This window comes from Zonotrichia leucophrys, chromosome 2, assembly GCF_028769735.1.
Source record: "Zonotrichia leucophrys gambelii isolate GWCS_2022_RI chromosome 2, RI_Zleu_2.0, whole genome shotgun sequence".
Taxonomy (NCBI): domain Eukaryota; kingdom Metazoa; phylum Chordata; class Aves; order Passeriformes; family Passerellidae; genus Zonotrichia; species Zonotrichia leucophrys.
This window is the reverse complement of record NC_088171.1, coordinates 91,993,839-92,008,463: the sequence shown is the minus strand read 5'-3', so window position 1 is coordinate 92,008,463 and position 14,625 is coordinate 91,993,839. Positions and strand designations below refer to the sequence as shown.

Genomic DNA, 14,625 nt, shown 5'->3' with positions numbered 1-14,625 from the left:
AGGGCAAAGTGTCTGAAAGGATTATTTCAGGTGTTCAGTCCTTCACTCTTGAGTTGTCTCTCTCTATTTTACTGCTGCATTTGTATTTGTATATAATACATACTGTTTCATGTGTCTGTATTAAAAAAAAAATCACCACCAATTGTTTTCATTGCTCTTTCACTCTCATCATCAAGCTGTATGACAAATTATCTTTTCTCATCATCTGCCAATCATACATGAGGTGTTTTATTTTCTAAGAAGCAGTCATCATTGCAATGATGCTCAAAATTAACATTTCCTTGCTTTAGTACTGTTTCTCTTACATCTTCTATGAGCTTCAAAGGAAACTTATTTTGCTTTAATTTTCTTAATAGCTGTCCTGTTATGATCCAACCAAGGAGAATTGAGTTTGTACAGAGGATGTGCTGTTGGATCTACTTTTTTCTTCTGTATCTTTTGTAGATGCATTCTCAGTTCAGTAAGTGTAGACACCACCTCTTTCTGGGGATATCTAGTTTTCTAAAGCTCTGTGCATCTTCATCTGTGAATTACACTTCACTGATTAATCATACCACTCTATTTACATGCCTTTTTTTCAGTCTGCACTACTGATAGATGGCATGGTACTTTTCCATAGAAACATTCAAAAATTATACTTAGTTTCTGTAGCATGGTAGTCATTCCTTTGCTCTGACCATCTAGAGAATATCCTCTGTTCATTTCCTCAGAGTTTTTTATTGCTAATAATGTATTCCTCTGTATATCTCCTTGGCTGTCTCAGCTGCACTACAGCATCTACAGATTTTAATTCTTTAGTGTTATGAGATTTGGTGTTATTTCTTCTGGACCCTGATTTTTCGATATTTCTTCAGTCTGCTTAGTGAATTTACCCTTTGTCTCTTCCTCTACATTTTAAAACTTGTCTCATTCTCTTCATCTTAGAACTTGATTTGGTCTATCCAAATTCTTTCCTTGTTGTATGGAAATTTCCCTTTTCTGCCGTTAGTGCTCAGTTCCATGTCTTATGTGTTGCTTATGTGCCACAAGTGTGGCCACATCTACACAATAACCAAAAAAATCTATATCAAATGTGTATCTCATTTGAAGTGTCATTCAATTATTCTGGAACCTTTTAGAAAGCATGGATATGGCTGGAGTGAGCTGTAAAGAAAGCTAAATTTTTAAATGCAAGTTTGCATAAATTGAAAAAAAGCCCCAAACCCAAATAATTAAAATACAAATATAGAAAAATAATATCATGCTCACTAATGTATAACCAAGAATTTCATCAATCAGAGCAGAAAAGAAGGGAGAGTTTAGGTATTCTCTGAGGAAAGAAGCAACAGTTTGGCAGATGCTACAAAATGGCAAATGAAATTATGCTTGGAAGCAAAAGGAGTGAAACGGATTATGTAATTACTTCCTGCAATGTCTGAGAAAAAAAAAGGGAACGAGATGGGTTCTGTTGTTTGTCAATTTAAGTCAACATTTGGTCATTCAGGACGTTGTTACATACTAAGCAGTTTAATAAATCTGAAACAAATAAAACAAATATCCTAAATTGAAAAGACTGAGGGAGTGTGTCTAGAAAAAGAGTTTATATGCATTTTCCTTATTGGAAAAGATCAGTAAAAAGAGAAACATTCATTAGTCCTAGCAGTGCAGCTTGGGTTTGATTTTAGAATAATACTGTGCTCCATAATGCCATGATGTGTTAGTTAGTCTTTGAAAACATGGGTACAAAGATACTATCAGTGAAGAAAAGGAGCAAAATTTTTTGGAAACAATGAAGGTAATTAAAAGCAAATTCTCTTCAGGGAAAGTGGCAGCTGCCTGTGCTACCTTTGATCAGTTCTTGTGGCTCCCTTTAGAAAATGTGGAGTGAATTTGCACAGAGCTACAACCCCAACAGACTGGGTTAGGGACAGATGGTACCAAAAACAATTATTTGCTGACATTCAGAGCTCTGGATTGTATTTTCTCTTGATACATTGTGAATCCAGGGAAATTTCAGGCTGTCACAGAGAGGCCTTCATTTCTCGATTATTAGCCTTCAGCAATGACTTCAGTCTCAACAACTTTCAAATCAGGGCAACCATTTTACCCCATTATATCTGCTGCTTCTATTGTTGTTGTGTTCTTGTAATGCTTCTCACCAGTTAAGTAACTTACCCAAAAGAGTAGAAACAAAACTAGTCACCTTTGCATAGTTTCTCAGCCTGTGGTTTGACACAGGTGGTGGAAAAGCAAAATAAACCTTCCTCCTGAACCTGAAACTGTCCTCATTTTTCTCTAAGAATTCTGCTTTTATGAACCTTTTTGCTTCTGGGTCTCGCCTTGCAGGTTACAGAGAGATTAGTGGTCAAATTATTAGGTCCAGTCAGTCCATGTGAGTGAAGACAGGTGCAAGAATAAATGTCAGCCTGTCACACAGAGATGTTTCCAATGAAAATGATCCTTGCATCTTGAAAAACAGCTAAACAGCTTTCTAGGGAATAGCAAGTAGCAGCAGTTTTTTTCCTTAAATATTATTTGTAGTATTGATTAACTGTAATTCCTCTAAGGCTATGGCTACATTATAAGCACTGCATGGAAATAGGAATTTGTCTGAGAACCCCAGGCCTTCATTAGATGTTTTGCTGGATATTTTGCCTTGGTCTAACTCTAGTCTGGGCCTGTAGGCTGAACCCATTAGTAATTGAAGTACCTTAGAGTCCCTGAAGCAGACTTTTTGGGTTAGCTTAATTTGAAACTAAGACCTTTGTGTGCCTGGAATCTAGTTTTCAGTGCAGGGGTTTTGCTATCAAAAAACCCCACCCAAAAATAAAATTAAAAAAATTTATTGAGGGTCTGAACTGAAACACTGACATAAATGATTCTGTAATGTGTGTACTTATCAACACTATCAGATATGGTGGTCATCCATCTCTAGAGCTCCTTCTATTTTCTATGTATTTTGCTGTCTGCTTCCTTATGTGCAGCAAGGAAGGGGTCCTTGACATTCCTTGAAAAGAGCTTGGCTTATCCATCTACAGAGTGATGGACTTCCCATTTCTGCTGACAAAGAACGTAGCAAGTAACTAAGTCTGATTTTAAAAAATAGCTTTTAGTGAAAACCATAGGCAGTCCCTACTACAGCAACTTGATCAATGATCGTGGCATGAGTTCAGCAACTACTTTTCTACTGATAGTCCTATAAAGTATGTGCTGACAAAGAAACTGGTGACCTAAGGACAGTTAAGAAATATGCATAAAGGAATCTGAGAGTAGAGATATGCATTGCAAAATCATATAGACAAAGCTATTAAGATTATGATTTTAGTGGCTCCTTTCTTAAATCACATTGCTTTATGTTGGATGATAGCTGTTTGCATAATGAAAAGGGGATGTTCTAAGTGGGATTTATGGAATTAGTGTATTAATCTCAGAAAAGCTATTTTGGTTAATGAGTTTAATCTTTTGAAGGTTTTTTTTCTGAGAGTTGGTATCCATATCTTTATGTCATAATAAATACAGCCCTGGATGTAAATCATCTGATTGCTTGATAAGAAGAATTCTAATATAAAACTAGTTAATCATACTTCAGTGCTTGTATTTGAAATTAATCTTAGCAGCAAGATTTCCAAGAAATGCACTGTATTATACTCTCACCATAAAGTGAGAGTATAAAGTAAATCTCACCATAGATCAGGCTTGATTTGTATACAATAAAGTAAGAAGTATGGCTTTTTTTTTTTCAGTTTTGATATCTGGTTGTGCTTGGTGCTCCAGACTGGGTGTTCTTAGCATATTTAGGTTGAATTAGCAAATTTCTGCTTTCTTGGTTGCCTACATTATTCAAAACATTATAAGTATTTTGTAGGTACATGAAAGTAAACCAGAAGATTGCATTAGTTCTGAGAATTCACTAGTTAAAATGTAAAATTATCAGCACTGTAATATTTTAGAATCTTTATTTCATGTCCTCTTTGTAGAGTCATAAATATTAATATTTTGGAAAATAACCCCTTTAATAACATCTTCCATACAATTTTTACTCAAATGGGAGAGTTCTTCCTCTAAATGATTCCCAAAAGGAACACATGATTTGTAGACTAGAAATAAGAAGTGTGTTTCTTATATAAAGGACAAAATGCTTAAACTATATTCTGTATAATTCCTTTCTTATTAGTGGCATGCACTAGACTTCTAAGTACTCTGAAAAAGATATATCAAATGTTTTTACTTTTTTTCAAGAAGCAGAATTACTAATTCCTGTGAATTTTTCAGAAAGCAGACGTTTTCCCTGGATTTTGTATGAAATAATCAGAGTACTTCATTGTGTGGGTTATCCAAAAACTTTATTGCCTTAGCTCTAGTCTATGATAGCTGGTTTAAGTATTTTTTCTCTTTCACAGGCAGGACACATTAACTCAGTCTGTAAAATGTACTGTCACACTGCAAAGCATTAGCATAATTGGCTGGCACCTATTTCTTGGACATTCTGTCTGACAAACCCATGGGTCCTTGTGATTAAAATATGATGTATAACCTTGCTGATAGCTGTCTCCCAAGGAGAATAGCATAAAAGTTGAGAAGGGGTATTTTACTGGGCTTGGAGTTGAAATTTAAGATTTGGAAATTGCCAAAGCATTTGCATATTTATACTAGTGATTATAACTACTCATCTGCTATATGATATTAATCTTGCAGAAATTTGCTATTCATGGTAATAGTTAAATCTTTAATAATGTTTAATATTTGTTTAAAATGTATAGTATACATAATAATGTATGTATTGAGATATATGAGCCATTGGCGCTTTCTAAAAGAGAGGGACAACTGTCGAAAGTCTGAAAAATCAGGAATTCTGGTACTGGGTGGGCTATAGGCACCATGATTTTTGCAGGTGCCATTAAACCCTCTCTCATGCAGCGTAGTACACAGTGAATTTTGATATACATGGAACATACAGTGCATGTCTGAAGCACATTCCGTACACATCATATGCAAAACGAGACAGGGAATGCTATTGCTATTGTCATTATGACATGTCCTTAACCAACACAGGCAACTGATTCCCTTTTGAAAATATTCTCTGTTGAATTTGAGAGAAACTGTTACCCTTGAAAACTAAAAAGGCCAAAGGCTTCTACTTGCAAAATGGTGCACATAATGGTGTAACAGATTTCTGTGGCATCTGTATTATTTCTGGCAGTCTTGCCTCTCTAGTAGTGTATCCATGAGCATCTTGTCTGATGAACAAGTCACATGCTACTGAAAGTAGCAGCTTTTACATATCATTGTTCTTGTTAAGTGGAACTCCATTTGCTGCATTATTTCAGCTCAGCAGAGCAAGAAAAGGTGACAAAGTTCACCCAGCACAATTTGGAAATACAAAGAAGTTGCCATCAAACAGTGCTTTTGTGTAGCCTGTGGGTTTTTTTTATTTTAAGATCTAAGACCCTGCAGCCTAACAAGGACAGAAGGAACTGCTGTGTCCCTTCAAAAAGAGGGAACTTTCCCTTCTTAGAATGATGGAGGAGCTCGTTCTGGTAAGCTAATGAGTCACAGTGTGCTAAATCTTACAGTTGGCACAGGACTTGAATGGCCATCTGTTACTAAAATGTTTCTTTTCTGAAAATGTTTTTGCTTTCAAAAATTATTGCATGGCAAACAGGAGATTAGATTTTATAATCATTGCACTATTCTTTTTTAGGTGAAAGCACAACTTCAAAAGATGGGAGCTTTTCAGCCCATGAACATATTTCTCCGTCAAGAAATTGACCGGATGCAACTTGTTATATGCAGAGTTCGAGCTACACTGACTGATCTCAAATTGGCTATTGACGGTAAGCTACGATATCAAACATTGTAATTAAGGTGCAATATTTATTGCTAGCAGTTGCTTATACCATATAACTAAATAAATATTTCTTCTTGTTTCCTTCCTTTCTCTTTTGTTCCTTCCCTCACACTGTTTTACTCTTTTTCTCTGTCTTTATCATATCACTAATTCTAGCCCTTAAAATCTCCTGATTGCATCTCTAAGGACACTCCACCTAAATTTATTCTGCACTCACCTTCTCCAGTATTGCAGTTCGTGTCCCTCAGCACTACTTCACTTCTGTGATTCTCTCTAGGATCCTCCAGAGCTCAGAGGAATTGCATGAAAAAGTCCATGCACTGCGTATACCAGAGTTATTTAAGAAATTAGGCTGAGACATAATGATATAGAACAAGGTAGAAGGGTTGCTGCTAAGTAATTGAGAGACAGGGAACTCAGGAGGCAAGCTGAAAAAGACTCTAATTTAAGGTGAAATTTGACACATTTGTGAAACTGGCTATACCAAATGGCATGTCTCTAAATGGAAGCTGAAGTGAGTGGCAGTGTCAATCAAAAGAGAGAGTTCTTTATTTAGGCTTTACAAGAGGCAGGAAACAGCACTCTGAATCTCTCAGAGACACAGGAGTATTTGGCTGAAAGTGAGCAATGGTGAATGAAGTTAAAAAACCCCAAGAGTAGAGGCAACTAGAAGCAGATGGAGAATTTGATCAGAAAAAGAGTGAGGAAAAAGAAGGGATAATGATGTTGCCATCTGCTTTTTGTTTTCACTTCCTATTTTGCTTCCTCTTTTGCAAGAGTTGAAAAACCCAGGAAGGAAAGTGTACTGTTGCTCAGCCAAACTTTTTGAATTAACAAATCAAAATGGAGCAGGAATGGGTAGATTCCACTGGTAAAGCTCTCACCCAAGTCTGCTGTTCTCTAGCAGAGACACAGAAATTATCTGACAGAGCAAACTGTCCTCACAGGGAGCAGGTCAGAACGCCTCAGAATTAGTCCCTTCTGACACAGCTGATGGCATTACTGTAATCTGTCTTACTGGAGTTCTGACAATGTCTTTCATGAGGGGGCATTATTTTTTAATTTGTATTTTTATTACATAAGGATCAAAAGGGATTTCTTTTTCTCTATCATTTGTATGATACGCTAAGACAACAAGACATGCTTCAGAAACCTCATGCCTCTAATCTGAATCTAGGAAAGATGTGCCCAAGGCTAATAATCTTTCATATCCTGTAATAACATACATAAAGATCAGGCTGGAAGAAACAATTGTCCTCTCTTTCTGAGCTGAAAGTTCCCTTTTATATGTGAATAGAGTCCCTTTTCAAGTATATAAAAGGAATATTTTCCATCTAAGAAAGTGTTAATCTTTCCTTGATTGTGACAGATATATTTAAATTCTCAATATGTATAATATTCTGCAGAGGCTGGATGAGTAAAATAATTTATTTACACTTCACATTCAGTTCCACAGTGGGCACAGTCCTCTGCCAGATGTTTAATCAAGTTAATGCTGTAACTTTCATGCAATTCTCTAAAACATAATTTCTTACAGACAGGCAAGTTAAATATAGTGAAAAATTGCTCTGAAAACAAAATTGGATGTATAGTTAACAATAACAATTAATGGCTTCTGGCATGTTCATGCTATATCCAGTGCATGTGGTAGACTGTTAATTAGGAGATGGAAAGAACATTTAGGCACTCTGTCTCAGCAAAAGGGAAAACCCCAAACTGTCTCATACTAGATTCTCTCCCAAAATGAGTCAACTGCAATCTCAGGTCATCTGAGGTGCTTCATTTTCTTTATGATGAGGTAAACTGATGTGCCTGCTGAAACAGGTCATGTAATTTTTGGCATCTGCCCTGCTCATGTATCTGGCTCTGGCTTCACAAACCTGTTAAGGCTTAACGCCCACTTTAAGCACACCTAAAATTTCAAGTAAATTTGGTGTTTAAGAACAGAGTGTGTCTTTATGTTGTGAAAGGAAGTCTGAATATCTGATTCTGCAGTTTGGATGTGAAAGGATGGACCTTGTTATTTTGATGTTGCTCACCAAGGTAATGTAAAGCCCTCCTCAGGGGCTTTTGAGGTAATTTGAGGTAATTTAAAGCCCTCCTCAGGGGCTTTTGGGGTAATTTGAGGTAATGTAAAGCCCTCCTCAGGGAGAGCCCATGTGCAGCTGAACATGAAGGATGTAGAAGGAATTTGCAGACACAATTTTGTCCTTCTGTCCAGAGGGTAGATTAAGCAGTTCAGCTTTTGGGAGGGGTGAGGATGCTCAGCATGTGTCCAACATGTTTGTTGGCAAATATGCCCCAGAAGCTTGCATCTCCACCAATAAACTTTGCTGCCCAGAGGGACACTTTTTCTGGATCAAATTGTAGTAATTAGATTGTAGCTGCACTTTGTACTCTCACTTATGTCCCAACCATTACTTCTGCTTTAATTACTTATTGATTGCCCAGAGTTTATTTCACAGTTGGCATAATACAGAGCTTCACCATAAATCAGAACACAGCAGTGATGGTTGTCCTCTTGAGTGCCCTAAATAGAAGCCATGTTCCAAACAGAAAAATCTTTTCGGAGACAAGAAGACATGGGGTTTGCACCAAAAATGCCGCACCTTAATGGATTATGAGCAGCAGGTCTTGAGCCCCTGTCAGAAGATGACCATTCATTGTAGGGCAGTATCCAAGCTGTAGAGTTCCTGTGTACTTACCTCTTGCCTCTGGCCATGTAGAGGCCTCTGGCACAGAATACTAATCCCCCACTCTTTATTGTAAAGTGGATACTTCAAAGCCCCTCTCTCCTACTAGTGAAGACACTGTCTCTAAATGCAATAAAATCTAATGACATGTCCAGTTATTCTTAGCCTTTTAGAGTTTGTTTAAGTTTGTCTGAATGTGGCCTGTCTGTGAGATTTTGTGGGGTTGTCTTTATTTCTCCATGCACTGAATAAGAGTAGTAAGCATTTTGATGTCTTCTCTTGGTGAAGAAAGTGAGAAGAGAGATTCTGTGGGAGTGTTTTCCATGAATGAAGTGGAGCATACTTGTAGTAGCACTGAAAGTGGATATTGAATCCTCGGCAGTGGAAATAAGCACAGCTTTTAGTTTGATTTTAATCCTTATTCTTTTTCACCCAGTTAACATTGTGTTTAAGGGCTTCTTGTGAAACAAAAAAATGCTTAACTCATTACTTATATCTAGGTTCTACTTTGGTCATAAAAGTGCATCCACTTGGTTCTTGTTCCTGGTACCTTACAGCTTTGTGTTTTCAAACTAATCCTTGGGAATTGCCTAAATTGCCCACTTCATGAACAAGTGAAGAACATCTGAGAAACTTTGGATTTTTTTAATCTTTTCATGCCATATATGTGCCCCATGATCACAGAACTCCCACTGCTATTTGTACAGTATTTACAGGGTTAGGAGAGAGAAGTCCTTTCCTCATAACGTTTCCTGAAAAAACAGCAGTTCTATGGCAATGTAGTTCTGCACATGTTATAGGAGTTGTGTAGGATTTTTAGGTCATCTAAACAAGCCCATGATAAATATTTACTACTTATCAATTTCTCTGGGTCTGGATTGAAGGCACTTGAGACAGTAGTTCATGTTTGGACTCAAGTGTTTATTATTTCTTATCAGTAAAACAGGCTCACAAACATGAGTTCTGCAGCCTTTCATTAGAAGGCACAAAATGGCTAACAAACTTTTGTTACAAGGTCTTTTAAGACAAAACTATCCAATTAAGAACTGGCACCTAGATTATTTTCCCTTTTAACCCAATAACTGATCCCAAAGAGGCCGCAATGCAGACTTTTCCACCCAATTACAAACTGCCACCCAAACCCATGAAGAAGAAGGAAGAAGAAACATGAAGAAGAAACCTATGACAACACCCTGTGCCCTCCATCTTGCTTCCATCTACAACATACTAAAAATCCAAAAACCTAAGCTTCTCACCAAGTGATACACCTACACTACTCTCTATAATCCATTTCACACTTTTGTGGATTCTAGTCTATCTTGAAGTCCAGAAAACTTTCTCCATAGATGAGGGTCAAAGTCAGTGCTCCCCTGGGGATCAGGACACCCCAGAGCAGACAGAGAAATATTCCTGGTGCCCTGGGTTTCCAGAATTACTTTTTTCCAACTCAGAACAGCATGAAGTTGAAAGTACCATTTGTATCATGATGCCAAAAGGAATTTCTGTTCATTGTATGTAGCACCTTATAACAGGGATATAAATGAAGTCCAAAAGAGTCAAAAGAGGTAGCTGGTAATTTATTTTAACCTCCAAGGTGAGAAAGTGAAGCTCAGGAAACTAGCCTTGCCAGAGTGCACAGAAAAGGTAATTTCCTATGAAAGGAAGAAGTATGGACTCATTCCCCATGTCTGGCTAACTTTTATTTTGACTTGTAATGGTATTAGACTGATAAAACAGTTTTAGTTTGGCTTGCTGGCAATGGTAATAGAAAGATCTTGGGCTCTTACCTTACTAAGTTGTACTGTGTGTATATGTATGTATGTGTGTGTGTGTGAGGCTTGAAGGAATTCATCACTTTTGGATGAGGATTTTGTTTGAAAATAATTAAGAGCACTCAGTAAAGATGTTAATGGAATCTAACAATGGGGAGATCATTTGAGGAATGAAGGGGATGAGTCTAGTATGTCTTGTGGTGTAGTTACTCTTGGCTCAGCAGCTCTCATCTGTTATTTAATTCTCATCCTGATAAGAATGCCAGAATGCCTCCTGTTGTCCTTCACTGTGTGGCACATCATTTCTGAACTTCTAATAGTGTTGCATATGCTTGCCATGATGCTGGCCAGGACAACTGTTTAGAAACACACATTGCACATTAAGGACAAACTGCAGGATAGAGTTTTTCTGCTTGTTGTATTGCTCTAGCTCAGGGTAGTGATTTGTATTGCTTTTTCTTGTAGAGGATTTTCATCTTCAAATTACTGCTTTAAACTTAAACTTTAAAGAGAAATCAGAGCAGGGGCAAAGGTTAGATGCTGCTGGAGAGAATAGCAGCCTACAAATAAAACATGGAGAGAATGTTGTGCATTGCAGGTCTTGGCTGCCTGTTTTACCCTTCCTGTTCTAGAGCTGGAGCAAAAGAAAGTGACAAACTTTTGAGGGGCCTTAGGATTAAAACAGCGTGGTGGAGTTTAAATGAGCCTCTGAGAACTTCCTGGGAATTAAAATGCTTAAGTGACCAAGTACTGAAAGTGAAGAAAGAGGAAAATACCCAAAGAGTTGCCTGAAGCAAAGTCAACTTCTGTCAGCACAGCAGTGGTGGTCACAGAGTGTTGCAGTGTGTTGCAATGTCCTGTTTTACCTTCTCCCTTCCCCCTCGCCCCTCGCTGAGTGTGCCCTGTCAATCAGGCTAACATACCAGCAAGGCGTCGTGTGATTGGTCCCTCAGGCCTGGGGGACATTGGCCCGTATAGGTGTCCCTAGTCCCTTGAGACCCTGCCCCTTCACCTGGTTGGTGGCTCACCTGTCCCCTCCCCTTCCCCTGCCCTGAGCTTAAAAGGTTAATGAGACCATGCGGCCTCTATTCTGTTGGAGGGATTGCCCCGGCTCAGACCTCTGTACCCATGGAATAAACATCTGGATATGACCCTCCAGCAGAATCCACTCCTTCCTTATCTTCACCATCGCCAGAAGCTCTCTCTCCTGAGGTAAACGGAGTCCTGACAAGCCTGGACTTGCGTCTTTGCCCCGCTGCACTCTCCAGCAGCCAAGGTATCTCTGGGGTAAAACACCACAGTGCTGCCTTTGGCCCAGCAGCGAGGGTCAGAACTGGCCCAGGCACCATCTAACTGGTTATATTGGGATTCATATTCCAATATAACAGAGCTGGCAGAACCATACTAAATCTTGCAAAGAAATAGTTTTAGGTATAGGAAAACATATATTCACTTTTATACCTTGTGCCTTGGGGTGGAAAAATTAAAAAAGCTTTGGAGAAAATGCAGGCCAGTGTTAGCTGTTGCCATAAGGCAGAAAGAGAGGAAAACTTAGGAAGTTATAAACAAGTTGGTATTTTCTTTTCAACATGTTCAGCAAAGAAGAGGGAATTGGAGCTTGGAGGTAAGGTAAGACTGCTTCAAGAGCAAAGAAGTTGTTTGGGAGGTAAACTTGAGAATAAAGGCTGAAAAGGTCAGCTTCTGGGGCTGGGAACTGGGGCAGTCAATAATGGATTGATGCTTTCACTGAGCTTTTTTCTCCATATACTCTTCAGGCTAGCTTAACAGATGCAGTGTCTAGCAAGTATTGTCCTCCAGGGCTAGTCTCCAATTTTATTATAATGATATCAGCTATTGGCAAATTGTACTTGATGGAGAAAGTAGCCTTTTCTCGTTTCATTTATGTCCTACATAATTATTCTTGTTATTTTTGATTTACATCTGTGCCTGTGGGAAGAGAATCAGTCAGTGGACCAAGGCTTTTTTTGGTTCATGCTGGAATTTAAGATCCTTCCTTTGTTCCTAACTTTAGCTACTCATTTAAATGAGCTATGCAAGTTTCCTAGTCCAGATAGACACTTTTATAAATGTGAAATTTAAAACAGATCCAAATTTTAACAAATTCCACAGTTTTCAGATTCAATTTGTCCGAGGTATGAAAGTGAAAAGGGTCAACTCCAAGAAATAATACAAGCTCTTCATGTAGTCTATTCAAAGCATTATATCTATTAATGAATCACCCTAAAACCAGATAATTTAAAAAAATCCAGACTATTTACTTTAATAATTCAATAACAACTAGTTGTCCTCACAACTGAGAAGTTTTATTTGGGTTTTCACCACTCAGCAAGAGTGTCGGATCTCAGGATCTCAGTCCTGAGGTGCCGGGCCACCGAGACCACCCTTGGGGGGCTCGGGAGTCCTGGAATGTTGCCAGAAGTGTCTGGTGGCAGGACTTTGACCCTACACAGGAGACGACAAGGATGAGGGCTTCACCGGGGTGAATGGCGAAGAGATTAGTTAATTAGAGGGTGAGACACAGGGTTTAGGATTTATGTACAGGGGGGTTTAGAGAAGTAAGATGGAGGAATTGGGGTGTGTCCTGTCCTTCTTCTTCTTCTTCTCCTCCAACTTCTTTGGTGATGGTGGCACCTTTGGATTGGTTATTACTGAAAGTGCACCGGGTAATAAGAATAAATGGTATTGGGGAAAAATGATAAATATTGTACACGTAACAATGGATATAAAGATAGGTGCCTGCCCGGAGGGCGACACAGTGTGCTCATGGCTGACTGCTGAGCAGATCTCTGTTCGGCTGAAAGAACATCTTTTAGATAAACAATTAATAAACATAAAAACCGAAAGAAGAACTGAAGCCTCTTCTCGTCCTTCGATACGCGGGCTGTCCCAAGGCCACCCTGGGCCTTTCTAGGCCCCTCAAACAGCCGAGAAAACCGGACACAAGAGGATAGATTTAGATGTGGTTTAGAAAGGAGATGGTATAAATGTAGGGCAATCAAAAAGGGGAATCTTTACTTCCAAACTGTGCAAACAGTATGGTTATAGTAGATATTATTTTTAAAGTATGGAAATGCCTTTTCTTTAACTGATCTGACCCTTCATCAGTCATTTTTGGATGGCTTTTATTCCATTCAAGAAAGGGAATACCATGGGGTAACCCCCAAAATAACCAAGTTATAAACAGTTGGCATGTCTCATTCATAGAATGAGACATTTGAGCCTGTCATGTTAAGTTCATAGGACATTCAGTCTCTTCATATAGTACAGTGCTCTGGGGTTCCCAGAAGTTAAATATGAGAAGCCTATGACATTGTACTATTAATTCAATTTATCAAAGATATTTTTTCAAATACCTTTAGCACTTTTGTCCAGAAAGATGGCATGATTTTTCTCCTATGGTACTGATTTTATTTCTGACAATTATTTTATTTTGTTAATTATTTTTATTTTTATCAGACTATTTTGGCTGCAGGAATGCATGCCAACGCCCACAGATGCCATTTAGTGCTGAAATTCAAGCACTGGATGCCTACAGCCAGGGATGACACCCACTCACTAGGAATATTTATGCAGATATACGGGCACGGCCTGAGCTGTGAACATACCTCATCCTCAAGAACACTCTGGCTTACATTCTCAACAGCTGCTCTGAGTCATAGCAGGCAGACATCCCAAGGGATTTCACAATGCTTCAGGGCAGAGACTGGTTGTATCTCCCTATTTGAAAAGCTCCAGCCTGCCCAGAAGAATTGAGAAAGAAAGGAGAAAGTCGTGTATATCAGCCTGAAACCAAGGAATAACCAGAGATGAAAAAGTTCTTTCTTTCTCAGTTCAATGGTAGTGATCCCCAGGGCTAAACCAGGATGCTCCTTGCTTGTTTTGTGCTCTCAGTACAGTTGCTCTGAAGTTGAAACCAACATGCATTGCAAGACTTTTTCCCCCCACTTTTTTCTGTCTCTAAATGGTGTAATACTGCATTTTTCTAAGCAAAGTGGAGAAGACATGGAGTGGCTTCTTTCTTAAATGTTGGTTCTCTTAGAATGTTGGTTATATATTAGAGAAGGTTAATAACCAAAGAGAAGGCTTATAATTTATGTCATAAAAGTCTCTTAGATAACCCAGAATGTGATTCTGAGCCTGATTACAAAGCGATTGCAGAAAATGCAGGAGAGGTGGTATTTTTTAATATTTACAGTTTGGTAAAAGCTAATGGTTTTCTCAAATAATTTGTTGCACAAAAAGAGGTGCATATAAATGGAAACAGATCACGCATTATCTACTAGAAGAAATCGAGGCCTATTTGCCATTTGTA

General features: G+C 38.4%; 1 protein-coding gene across 1 annotated transcript in view; it reads left to right on the top strand.

The window, feature by feature from the left end:
• The window catches only part of LOC135444271 (dynein axonemal heavy chain 5-like), a 150,911-nt gene that overhangs the window by 126,088 nt on the left and 10,198 nt on the right, over nucleotides 1-14,625 (top strand). The window contains exon 74 of the mRNA XM_064705671.1: nucleotides 5,681-5,813. Within this exon, the coding sequence (XP_064561741.1) occupies nucleotides 5,681-5,813 (133 nt within the window). The remainder of the gene's footprint in view (nucleotides 1-5,680; nucleotides 5,814-14,625) is intronic.